Here is a 22,074-nt window from a genome sequence, read left to right on the forward strand (position 1 = left end):
ACGTTGTCGTTTTTCACGTTGTCGTTTTTCACGTCGTGAAAAATGGTCGTGTGCATGCTCAGAAGCAAGTTATGAGACCGGAGCACTCGTTCTGGTAAAACTAGCGTTTGTAATGAAGATAGCACATTCGTCACGCTGTAACAGACTGAAAAGCACAAAGACTGAAAAGCGTGAATCGTCTCTCACCAAACTTTTACTGACTCGAAATCAGCAAAAGCAGCCCAAAGGGTGGCGCCATCTGAATGGAAGTTCCCCTTTATAGTGGCGTCGCGCTTTGCTCGAGCATTTTTTTTTCACGATCGTGTGTATGCAAGGCAGGCTTGACAAGAATTCTAGAACATTAAAAATGGTCGTGTGTACACGGCTTAAGAGTTAGTTCAACCAAAACCAATATTTTAAATTTTGATAGATGTTTGAGTAATAGACTATTGGATAGTTTCTTAGATCACTTGGGCACTCTAATGGTGAGAAACCCAGTCTTGATGTTCTCAGTCTGCTCACATGATATGGCGATTGTTATGGGTTTCAGCCTTCTCAGCTAGCTTTTTTTTTTTATTGTGAAGAATACAACAGGAAGGAGCTGAAACACATACAGGTGGTCAGGTACACCCTAAATCTTAGAAAAACTGATCCCATTGTTTGAAATTCCAAGACATAAGAAACCAGTTTGACTCAGCCCATCATGCTTTACCCATACTTTCAATATTGGATGTGCATGAACTGAACCTTTAAATTCCAAGTACGTTATGGAAGAGTTCATGTTGAAGGATCTGAACTTATAATTTAGTACTTATCATTTGCCATATCTGTTTTGGAAACGGAGTGCTATATTATTCACACAGAAAACTCTGTGTATAGAAGTATGATTTCAAGGTTCAGTGACAATGACAACTGTAGTAATCGGTGGTAATGGATATACAAATATCCCTTTACGTAGGTACATCAAATGTTACATATGCACCAAAATGGCTACAAAAAGATACCAATGCACAACAGTCTGAATATGGCATAGCAAGTATATTAAACAGAGCAGCGGGCACTTTGAAAAATGTTTTGTTGGGTACTCAATACCTCCTATTTCTGGTACCAAATGTCCAAACTTAGGAACCTCTGGGGTCTACTAGCTGTAATATGTTACATGTTTTACTGCAACTTTCTCTTCAAACTCTGCAAGTCTGACCAACTGGTTTAGGATGGATGTCTTGGAGCTAGAAGATGTGAATTGGATTAATGCTGGTCCAAAGGCATGTGCACTTTGCATACTATTTCCCTCGTAGTCCTGACCCTACATTTAAGTCAGTCTAGAAACAATTCCACCACTTGAAGAATTTGAATTCACCCAACATGAAGTTATTATTTGGTGCGTAGCATTCAAACACCCTATGGGCAGTGAATGGGGATGGATACTTACAACCAGGGCTTTTTTTCAGGTGGAACTCAATTTCACCACCTCAGGCTCAGACCCTTTGGTGCCTGTGTTTTGTCAGATATGGCGACCCGTCAGAAATGGTAACGGAAGTGACGTTCCAGCGCTGCCATCTTGCTACACCCCGCACTCATCCATAGTAAGGATACTCTGAGGCCCCGTACACACGACCAAGTTTCTCGGCAGAATTCAGCCAGAAACTCGATCGGAGCCGTATTCTGCAGAGAAACCCGGTCATGTGTACTCTTTTGGCCAAGGAAACCGACGAGGAACTTGTCGAGCCAAATAGAGAACATGTTCTCTATTTCCTCGTTAGTCAATGAGGAAACTTGGCTCGCCGAGATCCTTGGCGGCTTCACAAGGAATTCGACAAGCAAAACGATGTGTTTTGCCCGTCGAGTTTCTCGGACGTGTGTACAGGGCCTCAGAAGGGGTAAGCGGACATCTTGTTACACCTACCGGAGTTTTACATTTTACACTTATATTTAACAGTAAAGTGAGTTTATGTACTGAAATTGAGTACTTAGAACTCCGTCTGACTGTTATGATGTTGAATTTTAAAAGCAGCGGCAAACCTGCTAATCTCATAGGTTTGCTAATCTGACAGAAGTTCGCTGCTTTTAAAATTTAATATCTAACCAGTCAGACAGACTTCTAAGTACTGTATTTCACTATATAAACTCACTTTCCTGTTAAAAATAAGTGTAAAGTGCAAAACTCCGGTGGGTATAACAAGATGTCTGCTTTCCCCCTTCTCAGAGTATCCTTACTATGGAGGAGTGTGGGGTGTATCAAGATGGCGGCGACAGAACGTCACTTCCATTACCAATTCTGACGGGTTGCCGAATCTGATGAAGCACCTGCTCACCATAATCACTTGTAAACACACAAGTCCGGTTTCTGTGTTTACAAGTGACAGCTCTGCACTCTGCTCTGTGTGTAATGCAATCCTGGTATTTAATGCCCCTTTAAGACCCTCCTACTGTTTGTGAAATCTGACCACACCCACAATTTGATGTGATTTGGAGGGTGTGTGTGGGGGAGGGGTTTTGAGGGGGAAACTTGTTTGGGGGAGATTTACTAAAACTGACGCACTCAGAATCTGGTGCAGCTGTACATGGTAGCCAATCAGCTTCTAATGTCAGGTTTTTCAATTAAGCTTTGACATTCAGGCTGGGTTCACACTACTACACTACTTTCATCCTACTTTGCTCTGTGTTCAATGTTTCCCTATGAGAGCGTCTTGTAGCGTCCTACACAAGTCGGTCCGACTTTGAAAATGCTCCCTGTACTACTTTTGGTCCTACATTGATCCTACTTCAGGCCCACTGAATATCATTGAAGTCGGACCAAAGTAGTATCCTGTTCATGAAAGTAGGATGGATGTAGGACCAATGTAGGATAAATGTAGGACCAATGTAGCAGAGCAAAGTAGGATAAAAGTAGTGTAGTAGTGTGAACCCAGCCTAAAACCTGAAAGCTGATTGGTTTCTATGCAAAGCTGCAACAGATTTAGTCAAGTCCAGTTTTAGTAAGCCCCCCTCCCGTTGTGTAACACACTGATAAAGACAACCATAAATAAAATATATAATAAAATAAAAAAAATACTTACTGAGCAATTAAAGGGGAGATTGTCAAATCTGTAGAAAGTAAAACAAATATAAATTGTTAGGTAAACGTTGAACATTTTATTACATGTCTTCATTAAACATTACATTATATGTCTTCTATTATATATCAGGGGCTATTACAGGATAATGCTTACTATACTCACTAAAAAAAGTTTGTGACTTTCTGAAAATTGTATTTTCATGTATTTTGTTGTTTTCTAAAAGGGTTCAGTACTTCCTGATATACCAACTAAAGCATGCGGATTAGGAGTCCTGATTTCCATCACTGCCTCGGTGAGGTCGGTGAGCATTACATCTGAAACCAGAGACAGCCAGACAACTAACATCTTCAGAAGGAAGTCAGATGTGGTAAACCCCCATAATCATAATCACAGGCAGGGCTTTTTTTCAGCGGGAACGCAGGGGAACGCAGTTACGGCACCTCCTGGACTGACTGTATGTAATGGCAAGGGGTGCTGGGGTGTGCTTCAGGGTATTGATGCTCACTGCTGGGGATCTAATTTTGCCGGGGAGGTCTATTGTTGCTGAGGAGGTCTATTGTTGATGGTGGGGGACCTATTGTTGCTGGGGGGTCTTATGTTGCTGGGGAGTCAGTTGTTGCTGAAAGAGATCTACTGTTGGGGGAGGGGTCTATTGTTGATGGCTGCCAGAGAGTCTATTAATGCTGGCTGTGCTGATGCTACCGGGAGTCTATTGTTGCTGAGGGGGGGGGGATTTTGTTGTGGGTGGTCCATTGTTGTTAGGGGGATCTATTGTTACTGGCTGCATGGGGATCTATTTTGCTGCTTTTCCTAATATCATTACCAAATTCCATACAAATTACTTAGCACCACAAATATATACTTGATTCTAGATTGTCTAGAAGGGGCAGTACTGGGAGGTGGGTAGAGGGCGGAGAAAAGGGGTGACCCGGAAAGGGGGAGTTCCTGTACCTATTGTCTGAGGAAAAAAAGCACTGATCACAGGATTCCATTAGGTCAAAATTGCAACTACCTGCTGTATGCCCATGATGGCACAATTTAGTCAGAACATCATAATAATTTTGTAGTGATAGCATTAACTGGTTTCTATTTCAGTTTCTTCTTTGTCTGTTGCTAATTAAATGCTAACAGTATTAATTATTACCATTAAAAATGTAATAGAATTCTGGGCAGAAGGAGCTTTTTTTAAGAGAAACCCCTGTATTTCATTGGTATTTACTTTTTGTTTCCTATGTATCCAGTTACAAACTTCTACATCATGGGTCTTCAAACTTTGGCCCTCCAGTTGTTCAGGAACTACAATTCCCATCATGCCTAGTCATGTCTGTAAATGTCAGTGTGTTACAATGCCTCATGGGATGTGTAGTTCTACAACAGCTGAAGGGCCGTAGTTTGAGGATCCCTGTTCTACATTTTTGGAAAAACACTTTTTAATCTCTGCATCTTCCACAAGCTAATTCTCAGAAGAATTGAAGATGATTGTAGAAAAATAATAATCTCTCAGCAATGTTTTTGGAATTGAGAATACTTAACAAAAAAAAAGATGGACCAACAATAATTACAGTAAAAAATTCTTAGCCAGATTCAGGTAGAGTTACGCCGGCGTATCAGCAGATACGCCGTCGTAACTCTGAATCTGCGCAAATTGAGATACACTTAAATCTAGCTAAGATACAACCACCTGCGCCGTCGTATCTTAGCTGTCTATTTAGGCCGGCCGCTAGGGGCGTGTACGCTGATTTACGCCTAGAATGCGTAAATCAGCGAGATACGCCTATTCACGAACGTACGCTTGCCCGTCGCAGTAAAGATACGCCGTTTACGTAAGGCGTTTCAGGCCTAAAGATATTCCACCAAAAAGATGGTGCAGCCAATGTTACGTATGGACGTCGGAATCGCGTTGATTTTTAAAATTTTTACGTCATTTGCGTAAGTCGTCCGTGAATGGGGCTGGCCGTAATTTAGGTACACGTCGAAAGCAATGAGTCTTTGCGGCGTAAGTTGGAGCATGCGCACTGGGTTACGTCCACGGACGGCGCATGCGTCGTTCGTTAAAAACGTCATTTACGTGGAGTCATGCTTTATTTACTTAAAAACACGCCCACCTCTTCACAATTTAAATTAGGCGCGCTTACGCCGGCACATTTACGCTACGCCGCCGTAACTTAGGACGCAAGTGCTTTGTGAATACAGCACTTGCCTCTCTAACTTACGGTGGCGTAGCGTATATGAGATACGCTATGCCTGCCTAACGTTAGGCACGGCTACCTGAATCCAGCTATCTGTGTATAGCCAGCTTTTCACCTATTGGAGGTATTTCTTTTTTTTGGAACTGCATAAGAATCAAGGAAATGGACAGTCAGAATTCTTGCAAAATGTAAAATTCTGATGCAATCATTCTAATTCTCTAGGTCAACAGACACAAATTCAATTTGTTTTGACTGGATTGATCCCTCCTGCTGTGCTACTTACACTAATTGATACCTAACAAGCTTAATAAGTATTGTGCTATATGGGGAGGGCTGTTCTCTGAAAGCTTGATAGTTGGTTAAAGTTGATCATAGGCATGAGGGTAGTGATCTAGTTATCTAGTTATGATACATCCATATGGAGTTGAAGTTTTATTTTGGACAAACTTTAGGCATAAATTTATAGGCACCCAAGCTATGCTATGTTATAGAGAAGGAAAGCATGAGCAATTACTTACAATGTTGGACCACTTGGGAGAGTATACAAACGTAGGGCCAGATTCACAGAGCAGATATGACAGTGTATCTCCTGATACGCCATCGTATCTGTTGTTCTATCTATGCGACTGATTCATAGAATCAGTTACGCATAGATAGCCATAAGATCCGACAGGTGTAATTGTTTTACTCGGATATTAAGATGCAATACCGCGGCCGCCGCTGGGGGGAGTTTGCGTCGTAAACCAGTGTCGGGTATGCAAATTAGGAGTTACGGCGATTCCCGACGGTTTTTCGCGTTCACTACGTCGCCGCTAGTCTAGTTTCCCGTCGCAAAGTTGGTCGTCGTTTTTGGTGCCTTAACTTTACACAGCAATCGTATTGCTGTATAAAGTATGGACGTCGTTCCCGCGTCTAAATTTCAAAAATAACGTTGTTTGCGTAAGCCGTCCGGGAATACGGAATTACGCTACGCGCGTCGCCGTTCGAAAAAATGACGTCACTTCGCGCAAAGCACGGCGGGAGTTCGGAAACGGAGCATGCGCGGTAGGTCCGGCGCAGGAGCGCGCCTAATTTAAATGGCACACGCCCATTTGAATTGGCCTGCCTTGCGTAGGTTTTCATCGCAAGTGCTTGGTGAATCAGGCACTTGCGATGAAAAATTGCGGCGGTGTAACGTATCTATGAAACGTTACGCTGCCGCTCTTCTATGTGAATCTGGCCCGTAATTTCTAAATGTTGTTATGTACAACTAGGGAATGCCATAAGCAACAGCAATAATCCTGTTTCCATTTCCTCTGCTCCAGATTTTATAACTCCGCTTTTAAGATTTTTTTCAGTATTTATGTAATATATTTGCCATTGGAAAGTCATTTAGTAAAAAATCTTGGAACGTACTGGAAACTGATTTCAGAGCAATTATTTATATGTCCTCATATGAGAATGTACATAAAGGCATACTCTAATACACATTGCAAACGCATGTTAATTACTCAAAAATGAACACAAAACCACATGTAGTAATGCACATCAATGTCATTTCATGTGTGTAGATTTAAAACAGAGCTCTAATCCAAAAGGAACAAAAAAAAAAAAATGTTTACAGCTTGGACAATATCGAGCACTATTTCTTGTATAATGTATGCTTAAAGTGGTTGTAAACCCTTTACAACCACTTTAACCTACAGGAGAGCCTAGATTAAGGCTAACATGTAGGTGCAAGAAATGGCTCTCAAACCTAAAAGGTTTAGGAGATATTTGCAAAAAATTGCAGCACCGATTTACTATGGCGCATGTGCCGTAGACATTGGGCGCAGGCGCACTGAGCGTTCCGCTACTAATGGCATAATGTCGTTAGTGGCGGCTCCCGCGCGCATGCGTGACGTCATCGCTGCTCCGGCCAGTCACATCGCCGGAGCAGCGATACCCGGAAGTTACTCGGTGTATCATGGCGGCGTCGAAGGAGGCGAACGAGGGTCGCTGCGGGGACTTCGATCTCAGGTAAGTAATTCAGAATGAGCTAGTATGCTATGCATACTAGCTCATTATGCCTTTGTCTTGCAGGTTGTGAAACTTAAATCCGGCCGGCGCAAGGCGTTCCTAATTTAATGGGGCGAGTCCCATTTAAATTAGGCGCGCTCCCGCGCCGGACATACTGCGCATGCTCCCGACGTAATTTTCCCGACGTGCTTTGCACGGTTTTACGTTGCGCCAGGTTTTGAGAATCGCGACGGGCGTAAAAAAAAAATACGAGTTGCGGCAGAAAAAAAAAAAAAAAAAAAGACAGCGACGCGGGATAGAAGGGTCTACTTTTACAAGGTCTAAACAGTTTAGGCCTTGTAAAAGCAGCCCTAATATTGCGACGGCAAACTAATACTTATGGAGAAAAAACGAAGCGTAAAAGCTTCGTCGATCTCCGTAAGTGCTAATTTGCATACCCGAAGCGGCATTTCGACGAGAAATGCCCCCAGTGGCAGCTGCGGTACTGCATCCTTAGATCCGACAGTATAAGTCCCTTACACATGTCAGATCTTCTCCCTATCTATGTGAAACTGATTCTGTGGATCAGTTCCATAGATAGAAACAGGGATACGACTGCGTATCAGTAGATACGCCGTCGTATCCCTTTTGAGGATCAGGCCCAATGTCTGCAAGGTAGACAGACAGAATAGTGTAATGATACTGTTAAAAAACGAGTAAATACCTATTAAATTCCTTCATCTATATCACCTCCGGCATTCTAGTTTATGTTCTCTCATTCACTTCCTGGTTTACATCGCTGGTTCATGTAAGAACTACATTTCCCAGTATGCATTGCGGCACGCCCAGTAATTCAAACCTCCTTGAAGTCTCTAACACGTAGAGAGCGTCCTGCCACACAGATGTAGTTCCCAGGAGGGGGTGAGCACGTTACTGACCACCGCAGTAAAGCCTCCCTTCACGGTGGTCAGTAAAATCAGACAAGCAGGAAGTGAACAGAACAGAGAAGAAATAGAGCAACTTCTGAGCAAAAACGAACAATGAGGAAGTGGAAAGAGGAATGTCTGCAGGTAAAGGATGCTTATTATGAAAAAAAAAATTCCTTTACAACCCCTTTAAGGAAAGTGGAAATATAGCGGTGGACCCATAAGTTTATCTTATTGGTATCGATATCTTATAAAGTTTTGATGTTGATGTAAGCCAGTTTCTGGGGAGGCAGCTTCTACACCCGAGAGGATTTCTATAGTCTCATTAGCCTGTAGATTAGTGTAAATTATAGCGCCACACCACTGCTAAAAGGTCCAGATATATCAGGGGGGAAATCCTACACATTTCGGTGGTCCAAAAATGCCCCCTTCATCAGGGCCTGATTGAAAACAGTATAAATAGGCTAGAAGTGAACTGGACCTTTGGGTATTCCTTTAGGTGTGACTACAAGCACAAGTCTTGTCAGCAGCGAGAGGTTGATTTACTAAAGGGAAATCCACCTCAAATCCTTGTCCACCTTAGGCCACGTACACACGGTCGGACAAAACCGATGAGAATGGACCGAGGTTCAGTTTCATCGGTCCAAACCGACCGTGTGTATAGCCCATTGGTCTGTTTTCCTTCGGTCCAACATTTTAAAACATGCTTCAAAACCGAACCGATGGACCGCTGCCCGATCGGTCCAAACCGATGGTTAGTACAGAAAGCATCGGTTCAAAACCCGCGCATGCTCAGAATCAAGTCGACGCATGCTTAAAAGCATTGAACTTCGTTTTATTCAGCACGTCGTGTGTTTGACGTCACCGCGTTCTGACCCGATCGGTTTTTGGAACGATGGTGTGTACACACATCAGACCATCAGGCCACTTCAGCGGTGAACCGATGAAAACGGTCCGTCGGACCATTCTCATCGGTTTGGTCCGACCGTGTGTACAAGGCCTAAGATGAAACTTGTAGAAAGTTCTAGTGTTCCACAGACCTTATGGCTTTGTGGTCATTCTCTGCTGAGCCCTGTTGTTTAGTTTCCTCTTTCTCAGAATACTTATACTTTATAAATGTCAGCATCTTTTGTTTGGTTCTCAAACCTTTTGGGCGCCATTACCAGTAACTGCTTATGTGTGTGCTTTGTTGGTCCAACATGTACTTCTATAGTCAGAAACTGCATCACTTTGGTTAAACTAGACTAATGCATCATTTATTACGCCTCCTTACTCATGATCTTAAGAAGTAATATTCCACTCACCCACAATGACTCTCTTTCTGTGCGTGTCACTGTCCCAGGGGACACTATTTGCATAACAGGGAAAGGGCAATGCTACGGAAGTCACAGCAAGCAATTCTATTTTAACACAACATTGTACAATAAGAGATGGGTAACATTTATTGTATGTGCCAAAGATGGCAAATTTAAGGCACAAATAGCCTAGGTATTCTGGACCCATAAAAGGCCTTAGTCATCTTTAAAGGGTAAGTCCAGGTTAATTTACAAAAGCCTCTAATACATTTTGCAATCCCCTAAAACATGATCTCTGTACCAGGGTTCACAGCCTTAAAGCGGGAGTTCACCCATTACATTTTTTTTACCCTCATTTTGTCTAGGGGAATCGGCTAGTTGTTTAAAATCGAAGCTGTACTTACCGTTTTAGAGAGCGATCTTCTCCACCGCTTCCGGGTATGGTCTTCGGGACTGGGCGTTCCTATTTTGATTGACAGTCTTCTGACAGGCTTCCGACGGTCGCATCCATCGCGTCACGGATAGCCGAAAGAAGCCGAACGTCGGTGCGGCTCTATACTGCGCCTGCGCACCGACGTTCGGGTACTTTCGGAAAATCGTGACGCGATGGATGCGACCGTCAGAAGCCTGTCGGAAGACTGTCAATCAAAATAGGAACGCCCAGTCCCGTAGCCCATACCCGGAAGCGGCGGAGAAGATCGCTCTCTAAAACGGTAAGTACAGCTTCGATTTAAAAAAAACTAGCCGATTCCCCTTGACAAAATGAGCAGGAATCTAAGGTTAAAATTTTTTATTTCCGGGTGAACCTCCACTTTAAGCATTATTATAAATTTGAACTTTTGCTGCTGCAATTTTTGTATACATTTTTAGGAATGGATCAGAAGTGGGATTTTGGATTTGCAATGAGTTAAGCCATTGAGGGATTCTCCAGTAGCTGCCAATACATGGACTATCGATCAATGAATAACCTAGTGAATCTGTCATTCTGAACAGGAACTTGAATAAATGTGCCATTTGGGATATTTAAGTTAGTTTTCTTCCATGTGGAAACCTTAGACATGCCCTTAAATTGATCTCAGTTTGTACCTGTGTTGAAAAAGATGCTTACACTTACTCCATTTAGAAACTTTTATGAGAACTTGACTGTAAACCTAGTTTGCATGATATCTCTGCGCTCATTTTACAGCAAAGGCATAATTCTAAGCCTAATCTATTTTTAAAGCATGTTTACGCATAAGGAAACAAGGTAGGTAATTAATTTACACAGCTGCTGAATCCACCTTCTTCATTTATCATAAAGGTGAATTGTGCATGAACATAGCATTGAATATTATCACATTGGATTTCAGACAGAAATCGGCTAATTTCTTCTTGCACTTAGCAACTGAGGCCGCGTACACACGACCGGTCCATCCGATGAGAATGATCCGACTGACCGTTTTCATCGGTTCACCGCTGAAGCAGACTGATGGTCTAATGTGCGTACACACCATCGGTTCAAAAACTGATCGGGTCAGAACTCGGTGATGTAAAACACACGACGTGCTGAAAAAAATGAAGTTCAATGCTTCCAAGCATGCGTCGATTCTGAGCATGCGCGGGTTTTGAACCGATGCTTTTGCGTTCTAACCATCGGTTTGGACCGATGGTCAGCCGTCCATCGGTTCGATTTTAAAGCAAGTTCTCGAATTTTTGTCCGAAGGACAACAGACCGATGGGCCGTACACCCGGTCGGTTTGGACCGATAAAACTGGACTTCAGGCCGTTTTCATCAGTTTGGACCGACCGTGTGTACGCGGCCTGACTGGCTTTTAACCATTGGTCCTGCTTTTTAAAATAAAAAAATAAAAAAACATAAGTCCTGCAACTTGTGATTTGAAAGCTAATTGCTAGTTGCTTTGACCACAAAGACATCTTTTTTGTCGGTGCATCTTTTGAAGCACACAACCAACAAATGTTTAGAGTTAAAGCGGGGGTTCACCCAAAACATTTTTTTTAACATTACATTCAGCCGAGTTGTCCTAATGACAATCGGCTGGTTTTTTTTTAATTTTATCCCCGTACATACCGTATTTTCAACGGACTGGGCGTTCCTAATTGATTGACAGGCTTCCGACCGTCGCATACAGCGCGTCACGAGTTGCCAAAAGAAGCTGGACTGCGAGTCGGCTCTATAGGGCGCATGCGACGGTCGGAAGCCTGTCAATCCATTAGGAACGCCCAGTCCCACAGAAGACATACCCGGAAGCGGCGGTGAAAATATGGTATGTACGGGGATAAAATAAAAAAAAAAACTGCCGATTGTCATTAGGACAACTCGGCTGAATGTAATGTTAAAAAAATGTTTTTGGGGTGAACCTCCGCTTTAACAGTTATCAATGAATTGGCTAAAAGCCATGTTAGAGTGCCTATGCATAAGCCTACTAGGAAGGTCATTTACAATAAAAAAAATAAAAAATCCCAGCACTCATTGCAGACTTATCTAATCAATTTTGGTTCATGAATATACAACTTGTTTTAGTGGTCTTTGGGTCTTGTAAACTTGATATAAGATTATTTAATGATCAAATATACAGAATGATTCATTGCTGGTACTCATGTAGGTTAGATACAAAGATGCCAACATGCAGCTTTCGGGTATATTTATAAGCATCTAAGACCTCTGTTTTCATTTAATTTAGGAAATAGAGGACGAGTTCTGTGTACTCACAGCTGGGGCTATGCAATTTTGCACTGTATTGTGCAATTAGTGAATTATCTCTCCCATTGTACACTATACATAATAGGTTTAGCTGAGTAACTGCTGAGTGAGTTGCTGGACTCAGATCTAAACTCCCATCAGCTAGAGGATGATAGAATTAACTTTGGCCACTTAGACATACAAAACGGGGGGGGGGGGGGTGTCCCACAATGTAGGGGCCATCCGAATGGACACTGAATGGCATGATTATGTTCATCTTGGACTATCTTTACTGATAAATTACTGATCTTTACTGATAAATTACTACTTGTTGTAGATGCTAACACCACTGTACAAGGGTCACATCAACATCTGTGTGTGTGTGTGTATAGGATTCCATTTGATCTGCTTGTGTGATCACTCACAATTGCAATTTGGTGGCACCAGCAACCAAGGTAATGGAGTGTTGGGGAATCGGATCTGCCTATGTATGGCTTTAGCTAAATAACCCACTACTAATTTAGTTACATTTTTTATTTAATATTCATCTCTAAACTTTGGGCCTCCCACCAATGATAAAAGAGTGTAGGTGTCCCCTACATGTGTAAACTAGAAACCAATATCTCACCACATCCCTGAATATAAGCCAATTGCTGTACCCCCCGAAAGGGTGTGTTTTCTCAGTGGGATTTTAAACGTGGGAGATTGGTTTTAGAGTCTAGGACTAAATTAGTCAACAAATATGTATCAAAAATATCAAATTTTATTTAAATGGGTGTTGTTCGTAGACAACATGTCAAAATAAATGTTAACAGCATGAAATATAAAGCCCCCAAATGACCAGTTAAGGAAAGAGGGCACGACCTAGGGCGAGCAACTATCAACGACACCTTGCATCATTTAGGATAGGACATACACTGAAATTCATCCCACCAATGATATAACATTATTCATTTTACTGGATGTCAATAGCAGTTAGTGCATTTTGGATGCTCTAGTATATTACAGAAATCGAACACCTTAATTACAAAGGATAATGGATATTCAGTACTGCATAGTTTTACTTGTATATTAAGATTTTTACATCTGCCCAGACTTTGACTGGAATAAGAATATAGCAGATAGGAGCATAACTTGCATTATAATATTTTCTGTGCATCGGTACAAAGCATGCTGCCATATCAGTTGACATTTTAGCCAAATACTTTCCTATCCTCCCCAACCCAAACACAATTTGTCTTTGTTTGAAAATCAATATTTTAGGAATGATTAATGAGTCCTATAAAACTGTGTTATCTGTTTAAAATAAATACTGTACAAAGAGCAATTATTACAATCCAGGTGCAAGAACCATACTCGTTTCAGCAAATACTCTATATCTGACGGAGTTGTAGGAAGTTAATATGATAACACATGATGTTATGGTCTGTCGCCATTGGTGGAAGCTTTCCCTTTAAAACTTATCCCTGAAGCTTTAGTACAATTTGATCGATCCAAGGCAAAAGGAAGCATATTGTCAGCGTTACCCAATGACGACTGGAAGCACAACGTCTTATTTGTTTATGGCTAATAGGTTTTTGAATCAAGAGAATATTTACTAAAACAAGTAATCCTAAAGCTGAATCTGGTGAAAAAAAGCTGAAATTATCTGGAACCTACAATCAAAGTTTTTTTTTTTTGTTGCTAAGAAGTAAAGGGTCAGTCTGCCTAATGCTGATAAATGTGTGGGGAACCTAAATCCGGTATCTCTTAGAAACACCAAGGGAGAGACCCTTTCACCAGCGTCTGGCATCTATAGCCAGAAATCATGACATGAAGGTTTCACTCATCCTGTTGGATTTTCAGTTTATTTTACATAATAGAGAATACAGCAGAAGGAGTGAGACTCCATGAGAATATGGGACCAGAAAGGAAGAATTTGCTGCTGAGGTTGCTGAGACCTATGAGGTGACCTATAAAATATCAGATCAAAAAAATACTGATTTTATCTGAAATAACCTTTTAAAATAAAAATACTACTGAAAATAATATGTATTCATTGACTAATTTAAAAAGGGTTACAAAATTGTGTGTGTATGTGTGTATATATATATATATATATATATATATATATATATATATATAGATAGATAGATAGATAGATAGATAGATAGATAGATAGATAGATAGATAGATAGATAGATAGATAGATAGATAGATAGATAGATAGATAGAGATATCTATCTATCTATCTATCTATATATATATCTCTAAAGATATATATATATATATATATATATATATATATCTTTAGAGATAGATATATAGATCTATCTATCTATCTATCTATCTATCTATCTATCTATCTATCTATCTATATATATATATTGTAGGAGATTATGTATCTATTTACAGCAGTATAGTAAATCAGTAGGGGTAACGGCAAAAAATTGTACAAAGATCAAAGTGTAAATTTCGCCAAATCTTACACCTAGAAGTAAACCCTGAGAGTTGTCATGTATGCATATCACTATCTATCAAGTTCTAATTGCAAGAACGTTTTTATATATACATCAGTGATATTCACAACTACAGTTATTAAATGTTAAAAAGACAATTTCTACATTTGTTATTCATTATTTCTACGGTTAATTTTCTTTAAAGTGCACTTAGATTTTAGGACTTTTTCATCTTTGCTTAAAAAAAAAAGAAAAAAAGTCACAAAACAAAAAAACAACTATGACTAACAAGCATTAACCTACCTTAGTGAGTCCAAACTGAGCATCTTGGGACAGGACTGGTAAGCCTTCTCGATGACGGATGCCTCCTTCTACAGAATGTTTTACAACTGTGGTACCAATGATCACTTTGTGGAAACCCTTTCAGCTTTAATGTGAACATCTCCAACTGCAACTGTTTTAAAGTTTGCCTTGGAGGGAGGGGAACATGAGCTAATGTTAGAACTTCCCCATGACAGTTACATGGGAGGGGACAGATTTCACAACATCAGCAATTGCAATACACTATACTGGGCTGCACAGCTGTTTTAAGTGTTTCAAAAAGTTTTCATTCTAACTATTTTTTCTTCGGCATAACTAAAAATTTTAGAGAACATGTAGACTTTGAAACAATGAGCGCTGTGTAATCAATAAATGTAAAGGCACATTCAACCCAAAACTGATATTTCATATCTGGCACAGCACCATTGGGTTGAAGTGTGTTTTCTCAGGTCTTTCGGAGTCTCCGGTGGTACGTCCTGTGGCAGTTTTTTTATAATCACAATATTAAAGCCACATTGAAGGGGCCATGTTCTGTGGTAATCGGTTATTTATGCTACATTATGGATTATCACTCAGGATCCTGACAACAATTTTTTCTTTTTTAAAGATCGTGGCAGCATTGTAAAAAAAAATCATTTGGGTTGGAATAGTCAATGCTGCACTCCTCAAAGGGTATCAGTTTTGGGTGGAGTTGGCTATTAACACATCAGGCCACCTAAAACTGATTTCAGGTATAGATGGCAATCTTTTACTGGCTTTCCACTTCTCCATGGGCTTTTATTAGTAAGCTCCTTTTACCAGAGTGCCCATGTCTGCTATCATGATTCACTAGGCAGGGGAGATTTCCCTATTATGGGAAATGACTGAGACTTTAGGTTGCTATTTTGTCAGAAATATCTGGACTGCTCTTAAATCATTTGTTTGGCTGTCTGAAAATGGGAAACAAATGTAAAACTTAAAAGATGGCTGAGGTTAAATGCTAATGGGAAGCCATTTATTAATGTAGCCCTGATAAGAGAGGAACAAGACCTTAATTTGGTCAAGACCATAATTTGGTTTCCCCATGGTCAAATATGCATGCACAGATTATGGTTGGACATGCGTGGTGGTTTATGGTTGAACATGCATGCACAGATTATGGTTGGACATGTGTGGTGGTTTTATGGTTAAACATACATGCACAGATTATGGTTGGACATGTGTGGTGGTTTATGGTTGAACATGCATGCACAGATTATGGTTGGACATGTGTAGTGGTTTGTGGTTGAACATGCATGCACAGATTATGGTTGGACATGTGTGGTGGTTTATGGTTGAAAATGCATGCACAGATTATGGTTGGACATGTGTGGTGGTTTATGGTTGAACATGCATGCACAGATTATGGTTGGACATGTGTAGTGGTTTATGGTTGAACATGCATGCACAGATTATGGTTGGACATGTGTGGTGGTTTATGGTTGAACATGCATGCACAGATTATGGTTGGACATGTGTGGTGGTTTATGGTTGAAAATGCATGCACAGATTATGGTTGGACATGTGTGGTGGTTTATGGTTAAACATACATGCACAGATTATGGTTGGACATGTGTGGTGGTTTATGGTTGAAAATGCATGCACAGATTATGGTTGGACATGTGTAGTGGTTTATGGTTGAACATGCATGCACAGATTATGGTTGGACATGCGTGGTGGTTTATAGTTGAACATGCATGCACAGATTATGATTGGACATGTGTGGTGGTTTATGGTTGGACATGTGTAGTGGTTTATGGTTGAACATGCATGCACAGATTATGGTTGGACATGTGTGGTGGTTTATGGTTGAAAATGCATGCACAGATTATGGTTGGAGATGTGTGGTGGTTTATGGTTGAAAATGCATGCACAGATTATGGTTGGAGATGTGTGGTGGTTTATGGTTGAATATGTGTGCACAGATAATGGTTGCACACATGTGCACAATCCCCCAAGCCACAATATTTTCTGGTTAAGATTCGAACATAAACATGAGCAGTCATTCTATCTCTATAATCCTCAATGCATATCTAAACCTAAAACAATAATTTCATACATTGCACTTTACCAGTCTTTAGATGAGGTAGCTGCAGTCGTTTTATTTTTTTAGGCTTTTCTTTCTTTTCACCTCATAACGCACTTCAGGTCCTTGGGTGGTTACGCTCACACACTCCACTGTATCTATGGAGAGAGTCACAGTTGTCACTCAGGCTGGACTTTAAACATAAATTATTTTCTTCATTAACATTACATGGGGAAGGGAAGGATTAGTAGTTTACAGAAGATAACATTGTTTTTGCTTTACTTTCAGCTCGCACAAAGTGACAAAGACACTGCATTTCTGGCAAATATTCCTGCCTGAAAAATGAAAACAAATGCTGCCACCACATCTAAGGGCCGCTAAGGTGCAATATATGAAATTATTGTTTTTGGGTTTACAGGTCCTTTAAAATACAATAGCTTTGTTCGCAGGACAGGTTTTCAGGGCTTTCCACATGCTTGTCTTTTTCCAGAACAAGATAAAATCAACATAGACAATTTGTGTTATTTAGAATTAAACTCCAGGCAGTGTAATTCAGTTATCATGAAATAGTTCAGAATAGTTAAAGGGGTTGTAAAGGTACAATTTGTTTTCCTAAATAGCTTCCTTTACCTTAGTGCAGTCCTCCTTCACTTACCTCATTCTTTCGATTTTGCTTTTAAATGTCCTTATTTCTTCTAAGAAATCCTCACTTCCTGTTCTTCTGTCTGTAACTCCACACAGTAATGCAAGGCTTTCTCCCTGGTGTGGAGTGTCGTGCTCGCTCCCTCCCTTGGACTACAGGAGAGTCAGACAGCTCTCTACGTTGCAGATACAGAAAGGAGCTGAGTGTTAGTGGGCGTCCTGACTCTCCTGATTGCCGCCATTAGTATTAAAAAATGCAATAAAACTATCCACAATTTTGTAAACGCTATAAATGTTGCGCAAACCAACCGATAAATGCTTATTTTACCAAAAATAGATAGAAGAATACGTATCGGCCTAAACTGGGGAATTTTTTTTTATATATATATTTTTGGGGGATATTTATTATAGCAAAAAGTAAAAAATATAGAATTTTTTTCAAAATTGTCGCTCTATTTTTGTTTATAGCGCAAAAAATTAAAACCGCAGAGGTGATCAAATACTTCCAAAAGAAAGCTCCTATTTGTGGGAAAAAAAGGATGCCAATTTTGTTTGGGAGCCACGTCGCAAGACCGCGCAATTGTCTGTTAACCACTTAAGCCCCGGACCAATATGCAGCCTAAAGACCCAAGGTGTTTTTACAGTTCGGGACTGCGTCGCTTTAACAGACAATTGCGCGGTCGTGCGACGTGGCTCCCAAACAAAATTGGCGTCCTTTTTTCCCCACAAATAGAGCTTTCTTTTGGTGGTATTTGATCACATCTGCGGTTTTTAGTTTTTGCGCTATAAACAAAAATAGAGCGACAATTTTGAAAAAAAAGCAATATTTTTTACTTTTTGCTGTAATAAATATCCCCCAAAAACATATATAAAAACATTTTTTTTCCTCAGTTTAGGCCGATACGTATTCTTCTACCTATTTTTAGTAAAAAAAATCGCAATAAGCGTTTATCGATTGGTTTGCGCAAAATTTATAGTGTTTACAAAATAGGGGATAGTTTTATTGCATTTTTATTTTTTATTTTTTTTTTACTACTAATGGCGGCGATCAGCAATTTTTTTCGTGACTGCGACATTATGGCGGACACTTCGGACAATTTTGACACATTTTTGGGACCATTGTCATTTTCACAGCAAAAAATGCATTTAAATTGCATTCTTTATTGTGAAAATGACAGTTGCAGTTTGGGAGTTAACCACAGGTGGCGCTGTAGGAGTTAGGGTGCACCTAGTATGTGTTTACAACTGTTTGGGGGTGTGGCTGTAGGAATGACGTCATCGATCGTGTCTTCCCTATAAAGGGAATGACGCGATCGATGCGCCGCCATAGTGAAGGACGGGGAAGCCGTGTTTACACACGGCTCTCCCCGTTCTTCAGCTCCGGGGAGCGATCGCGACGGAGCGGCTATAAACAAATAGCCGCGCCGTGGTCCCGGATCGCTCCCCGAGCGGACCCGACCTCCGCATGTAGCGGGGGGGGTCCCGATCGGACCCCCCACCCGCTAATAGGCGAGGACGTACGTGTACGCCCATGTGCCTGTACGTGCCATATTGTGGACGTATATGTACATGCGGGGGTCGGGAACTGGTTAAAGCGACGCAGTGCCGAATCGCAAAACCTGGCCGGGTCCTTTAGCTGCCTAAAGGTCCGGGTCTTAAGTGGTTAAAGTATACAGTATGTCAATCAAAAAAATATTTTAGGTAGGTGAAGAGTGACAACGTTTTACCAGACAGGAAAGTCTGATGCTTTCCATGCTGATGTCTGTGAACATGCTTCCATGTGAGGTGAGTAGAGGAATAATCTATTCAGTGTCTTGCAGCACCTTCATGCTCCAATCACAGACTGGAGTGGATCTTGGACCGTGCTGCAGGGTAGTCTGGAGATAGATCCCTGGACCATGTTGTCAGAGTTACAAATGCTATAACAGTTTAGATTCATTTCATTTGTGTATTTAGCTGTTTGCATGAAGGATTTTGGGGTAACCAATGACAAAGGATGCCGGGATACCAAAAATCCATCAAAATTCCGATATATTGTAAAGACAATTTCTTACTCCGGTAAATGGCAGTGTAGTACCAAGTGGCATAAATTAGGCACACACCACAAGATAATGGTACATAGCAGTGGCTTTTTAAATTCATTCTCTGTATAACTCAATAGTGACCAATACAATATGCAAATCCTGATTTTACTCAAACCTGGAGCTCAGGTACGCTCCCCCCACCCCCCACGACACAATGTGCACAACTTTCAATAGGTTGCTAAGACAACTTCTATGAATTGTGGGATGAGCTCCAAGTTTGAGTTTAGGATTTGCATGATATGTGCATACAAACAATATATCATCTAAGACGGTCTTGAATCTAAAACCCCCTAAAACTCTATGTTGGTCATAATTGAATTTTTTTATATGTAAATATAATATATGCAGTATATACTGTATCTAAAACTCAATAATATATATTTATATTTATGTAAAATATTTGTTTTTCAAATACACAAGTAAACATGTGAAGAGAAAACTATGGCTCCACCTGCTGGTTACATGTGAAAATATAAAGTATACTTGCCTACAGTGGGCCAGATTCTTGTAGAATCCGCGGCGGCGTAGCGTAAGCCATTTACACTACGCCGCCGCAAATTACTGGAGCAAGTGCCTTATTCTCCAAGCACTTGCTCCGTCATTTGCGTCGGCGTAGTGTAAATGGCCCGGCGTAAGGCTGCGTAATTCAAAGGGGGCAGCTTGTATTTAAATTAAGCGCGCCCCCGCACCGATCGAACTGCGCATGCGCCGGGCGTTAAAATAGCCCAGTGCGCATGCTCCAGCTCACGACGGAAAACGTCAATGACGCCGACGAGAGCGTCATTGACGTAAAGTCCTATTCGTGAACGACTTAGGAAAACGACGGAAACGACGGAAAAAGACGACGCTGACCCGATGCCATACTTAACATGGCATACGACGGACCTTCGTAAACTTACCCCTCATATAGCAGGGGTAAATTTACGCTTACGGAAACGTCGTAAATTCACTGCGTCGACCGCGCGTACGTTCGGAAATCTCGCGTAAATAGCTAATTTGCATAGACGACGGGGGAAACTACGTCGGCGACACCTAGCGGCGGGAAAAAAAAATTACATCTAAGATCTGACAGCGTAAGAGCCTTACGTCTGTCAGATCTAATGGATATCTATGCGTAACTGATTCTAAAAATCAGTCGCATAGATACGCCGGGCCAGATTAGGACTTACGACGGCGCAAATGGCGTTGCGCCGTCGTAAGGCCTTTGAGAATATGGCCCAGTGTTATGAATTTTTTTTGTTCTTTTTATAATGGAGAAATAATATACAAATGATGTGCAAAGGTAAAAAAAAAAAAATCCATTCCTCTTTTAACCACTTGACTACCCGCCTGTATTTTCCCCTTCATTATTGGGACATTTTTAGTTTTCAGTGCTGTGAAAGTTAAATGAAAATCACTTAGTCATGCAACACTGTACTTAAATTAACCACTTCAATACCAGGCATTTTCACCCTCTTCCTGCCCAGGCCAATTTTCAGCTTTCAACACTGTCATGTTTTAAATGACAATTGTGCGGTCATGCGACGTGTCTCCCAAACAAAATTGATGTCCTTTTTTTCCCTACAAATAGAGATTTCTTTTGGTGATATTTCATCATCTCTGCATTTTTTTTTTTTTTTTTTGCGCTATAAACAATAAAAGACTGACAATTTTGGAAAAAATATATTTTTTACTTTTTGCTATAATAAATATCCCAATTTAAAAAAAAAATGCTCAGTTTAGGCCGATACGTATTCTTCTACATATTTTTGGTAAAAAAAATCGCAATAAGCGTATATTGATTGGTTTGCGCAAAAGTTATAGCGCCTACAAAATAGGGGATAGATTTATGAAATGTATTTTTATTTTTTACTAGTAATGGCGGTTATCTGCGATTTTTGTCAGGACTGCAATATTGTGGCGGACAGATCGGACACTTCTGACACTATTTTGGGACCATTCACATTTATACAGTGAACAGTGCTATAAATATGCACTGATTGCTGTATAAATGTGACTGGCAGGGAAGGGGTTAACACTATGGGGGTGATCAAGAGGTTAAATGTGTTCCCTAGGGAGTGGTTCTAACTGTAGGGGGAGGGGACTGACTGGGGGAGGTGACCGATCGGTGTTCCTATGTACAAGGGACACACCATCAGTCTCCTCTCCCCGACAGGACGTGGATCTCTGTGTCTACACACAGAGATCCACGTCCCTGGCTCTGTGACAAGCAATCGCGGGTGCCCAGCAGACATCGCGGCCGCCGGGCACGCACATCAGGTCCTCAGTGATGCGGCGCGAGCGAGTGCGCTCTCCGCACTGCAGGAATCCCAGGACATCACATGACGGCCGCCCGGAGGGACGAAGGGTCCTTGCGGCCGTCATTTGACTATGCGCTGGGTGGGAAGTGGTTAATATATATATATATATATATATATATATATATATATATATATTATTT

General features: G+C 41.0%; 1 protein-coding gene across 3 annotated transcripts in view; it reads right to left on the reverse strand.

The window, feature by feature from the left end:
• The window catches only part of SPIB (Spi-B transcription factor), a 36,625-nt gene extending 21,620 nt beyond the window's left edge, over positions 1 to 15,005 (reverse strand). For 2 of the 3 annotated variants that reach the window (XM_040327562.1, XM_040327563.1), the window contains exons 1-2: positions 14,847 to 15,005; positions 3,039 to 3,066 (exon numbers count right to left, since the gene is read on the reverse strand). In XM_040327562.1, coding sequence (XP_040183496.1) covers positions 3,039 to 3,066; positions 14,847 to 14,869 — 51 coding nt within the window. In that variant the 5' untranslated portion in view covers positions 14,870 to 15,005. The remainder of the gene's footprint in view (positions 1 to 3,038; positions 3,067 to 14,846) is intronic. The other variant, XM_040327561.1, reaches the window with a different exon arrangement.
• Positions 15,006 to 22,074: the final 7,069 nt, after the last annotated feature.

Source organism: Rana temporaria, chromosome 10 (genome assembly GCF_905171775.1).
Source record: "Rana temporaria chromosome 10, aRanTem1.1, whole genome shotgun sequence".
Taxonomy (NCBI): Eukaryota; Metazoa; Chordata; class Amphibia; order Anura; family Ranidae; genus Rana; species Rana temporaria.